This window comes from Calonectris borealis, chromosome 3, assembly GCF_964195595.1.
Source record: "Calonectris borealis chromosome 3, bCalBor7.hap1.2, whole genome shotgun sequence".
NCBI lineage: Eukaryota > Metazoa > Chordata > Aves > Procellariiformes > Procellariidae > Calonectris > Calonectris borealis.
This window is the reverse complement of record NC_134314.1, coordinates 114416005-114420124: the sequence shown is the minus strand read 5'-3', so window position 1 is coordinate 114420124 and position 4120 is coordinate 114416005. Positions and strand designations below refer to the sequence as shown.

At 44.7% G+C, this 4120-nt stretch overlaps 1 protein-coding gene across 1 annotated transcript in view; it reads right to left on the bottom strand.

Annotated features, from left to right (window-relative positions):
* Nucleotides 1–770: 770 nt before the first annotated feature.
* The window catches only part of SYNDIG1 (synapse differentiation inducing 1), a 68376-nt gene continuing 65026 nt past the window's right edge, over nt 771–4120 (bottom strand). The window contains exon 3 of the mRNA XM_075148176.1: nt 771–2537. Coding sequence (XP_075004277.1) covers nt 2379–2537 — 159 coding nt within the window. The 3' untranslated portion in view covers nt 771–2378. The remainder of the gene's footprint in view (nt 2538–4120) is intronic.

The window sequence follows — 4120 nt, the reverse complement described above, 5'->3', positions numbered from 1 at the left end:
ATAAGTCCAGGCTTAGCGTACACGACCTTGTTGTCATCCAAGTCTAGCAATACTTCACCCTTAAAAACAACCAAGAAAGAAACTTCCCGTTCTTCCTGAACGGGAAGAATAGTTTGAAATGGGGCAAATGTGAACCAAAGCGGTCACAGCCACCTGATTTCCAGGGGGAAGTGAGGCAAGGACTGCAACACACATCCCAGGTTGGTTTTTAAAGCCATGGCACACTGCTTTGGAGAGCCTGCTGTAAGCACTGTAGCTGGAAACCCTGTGCATCCTCCTGGAAGAATAAGGAGGCAGCAAATCGTGACCTTGTTCCTCACCTACCCAAACCCAGATACTGCCCATTGGGGCAAATACAGAGTGGGGACTCTAACTTGCCCACTCACTACTGCCTTGCTTCAAAGGGAAGGGGCCTCCATAGCAGTTGCTAGAAAAAAAAGGGAAGAACCACAGAATTGACTTTACCTTAATAGGGCAATCTGGCCAAAGCCCTGCATTTAATGGGCCCTCAGCTTTAGCGGTGGCTGAGAACTGATGAAGATGACTACGACTGCATCGCTAGTCTCCAGGCTTCGTTTGAAGCCCAGTAAATCAACGCAAAAGAAGAACTGTCAGTAACTACAACAGGCTTTTGGGTCCAGGTACAGTACGGGATGGTCCATACGGGTACTTCTCCAGGTAGCTGATCTCAGCGTACTGGGGCAATTTTCACTCAGTCTAACACTTCACATCTGTGCAAAAAAACTGTCACACGGAGCATCAGCAGCTGTATACCATGTGTTTTAATAAACTGTATCAGTAGCAGAAAAATAGTTTCGGATGTGTTTGTCCTCCTCCCCCCTAAAATAAAAAAACTCAAGTTAAAACCAAAATAGCGCCAACCTCAAAACAGAAGAAAAAAATTGTCCCAGAGCAAAGCTGACACACAATACAGAGTTGGAAAAAAAAGGTCTTTGATGACGTTCTTGGGTAAATAAATTATGTTTGTAAAACACAAGGGAGTGAATAATAAAATGCTTATTGTTTTGATCAGTTTCTCTGTCTCTCTGTACATATATATGTAGATACATATATATCTATGCTGATACACCCTTGGTGGGATGAAATGGTACATCTGTAAGACAAAAAAAATAAAAGGGTGATTGTGGGGAAGGAGTAAAGAAGAAAATAAATATATCGTTTCAGCCAGTGAAGGATAATGCTCAATTCCCTTACAGTGTACCATTGCACTGCTTATCGAGGGACATGCTTGTCTCTCCATGGCTATGCTGTGTCCCTGGTCCACGGATGAGCTGTGAGCTTGTCATCTGAGTGGTCTCCTTCACTGCTCTGTGTATGAGCAGTACCTCAGAAATGTATGAAGCATTCCTTCCCCTGGTTAATTCTCATGCTTTACCATGATTTTTCATTTAAAATTGATTAGTATTTCAGTTTGCATTTTTTCCCCCAGGTTTCTTGCATTGACTGCTATGCAGGTCTCCACGGTAAGGCGGAGCAACCCCGACGAGCAATATGCCACAGGAATGTGCCGTTATCACGATGTGACTGGATGGAGGAATTCATTTTACAACAGATCCCATGCTACTTCGACCTCACACTCAGTCTGTGGAGCCAAGTCATGCAGTAACCTCAGCTGTTCTGCACTGGGTGGGCCTGTCGGTCACATCTTAATCCAAAAACAAGGATAGGAAAGAAAAAATATTTTTTATTTCCTTTTCTCCTTCCTTAGAAACCTACCCACACAAGAAGAGTGGGCAATACCATTCTACGCTGAGGTCTCTGCTTCACTCTTAGGCAAATGAGTCCTGCATTCAAAAGTAAGAAAACATATTCTTCCTCCTGTTGTTATATTGCTCTTTCAGAGAACCAGCCACTGTCCATGCTTTCCCAGATCTCAGTGCCGTGCTTAACAAGCAAACTAAGCACAAGCTCATGCTGGCGGCAAAGTTCAGGTGACCAAGAAGGTATTAAGAGAACAGCTCAGTTTGCCAGCTTCTTTTAAACACCATATTGCAAAGAAGGCATAGTAAAACACCCCTCTCCACACCTTCCCCAACTGCCTTTCTTCTGTTTTTTTTTTTCTTTCCCTCTCTCTTTTTCTTTTTCTTTCTCTCTTTTGCTCTTTCTCTCTTTCTTTCCTTCCTTCTTTCTTGTATGGGGGTTCATGAAGAGAGGCAAGACTTGTGCATCACAAATGATGAAACTATCCCCACCCCAGCCTGCTTCCCACCCTACAATAATGCACAAGCCCATCTTATCCTGTACCTGCCCCCAGAAGGAGTTTGTCTCTTGATCTTTTGGAAAATCACGCAGTCTGATCTGCTGGAGAATTCTGCAGTGCAGACGCCGGGTGGCTGGTTCTCCCCCTTTCCTGAGGCTCATAAGTGATTGTTTTTGGACAGATAGGCAATAAGAGCCACGGCGACCCCAACGTAGATGCCAGTTCCGATTGTGATGGACAGGACAGCCAGGAAGAGTGCTCGCCGGGAGCTGGAGCTTGCATGGTGGAAGTCCCCCTTGGCTACTGCTTTGTTTGTCTGCAAGATATACAACAACAACAATGCAATATATTTATTTGTTTCATCTGGAGATGAAGATGTGATGCTCATTTCTTGGCTGAAACATGATCCTGGGATATGACAGAAACCTGGTTGGAAATCAAATACTTTTTTAGTCGAATGAGGTTATTTGCACAATTAGGATGATGATGGAACCAATGGCATCTCAAGTGGTACTTTTAAGTGCCTTTAAGCTTAAACATGTCCTAGGATATAATACTATGCATCATGATGACTCCTGAGATGGCTCAGCCTCCCCTGAGAACGTGGACAGATGGGCTGTGAGCCAAGGGTCTGCCATGTCCCCTCCAGACACAGCTACAATCCTGCTTCTGTGAGGTGGCTGGATTCCAGACTGGCTGGGAAAGGTAACAAGGGAAAAGTCCTTTAAACATGCCACTTGTACAAAAACAAAGTCAGCTGTCCTGTTCTTACCTGGACAAGGACAAGAGGGGCTGAATTTTCCCTTCCAGCGCAGTGCTTTTGAGCATACTGACTAGGTGGAACAACTGGCCCAGGTTTACCACCACAGAGAGGCCAGACACCACCGGTTACCTTGCATCCACCTTAGGCCTGAGCTTTAGTGCAGGACAAACACCTAGGAAACCAGAGCTCATAGACACTCTTTCAGCCTTGATTCAGATGAACACTTATGCATACGAGCAGGGCAGTTCCCTTGATTATAAGAGGGATGACGCACATGCTTAGTGGGACCATTGGTGTTGGAGCCATGGTCTTCTCTCTTGGGGGTGGTGCATTCAGCTAGATGTGTCAGCTGGAGGCGGAGTTTCCATTTTGATGGTGTTAAAGTGGCTTTCGTGTCTCTTGCTAGGGTTCCAGTAGCTCAGAAGACTAATCCAAAGCTCTGGTAATTGTATCACATCTTCTATGTAGCTTTGAGTACCCAAGCAGGTGCCTTGAATTCAACCTGATCAGCTGGAGTTCCCAAAGTTATATGCAAGGCATTTAGGCTTGAACACAATGAACCTCACAAAGTTACAGCTTGTTAGTACAGCTGTCAATAATGAACACAGAAAGCAGAATCGCAGCTGAGTGGGGATTGTCTCCTGTGATGATACCACAGTCACACTGACATCAACGGGATGGCCAGTGAGAAAGCTAAATCCGGAGTTTGAGAAGTATTCAAATATCAGTTCTTCTAACACACCTTCCAGGCACCTTCGAGCCCAGGAGCCAAGACAAAGCAAAATCCCTGCTCAAAACAGGCAAAGGAAAGCTAAAATTGGACAGGACTGATCTACCCATTGACAAGACCAGGTAATGCCATTTCAGCGGGTCTCAGTCTTGCAGCATGATGAAAGGAGGATGTCATTTTTATAGACCGTGGTGTGATATCAGCAGGGTCACCCAGCAGCCAGTACGCCTACAAGAAAGGTCTTGTAGAAGCATATGAGCTCCATAAGTTCTGAGACAGCCTTTGTTCCCTCATTACAATGAGTGAGGAATTTGTAACACTTTAATTGTATTTATCCACAAATGCTTGATTTGCTTGGACACTTTCTGTTTCAGTGTCATCTATTGCTCTATTTTTGTCTTTTTTT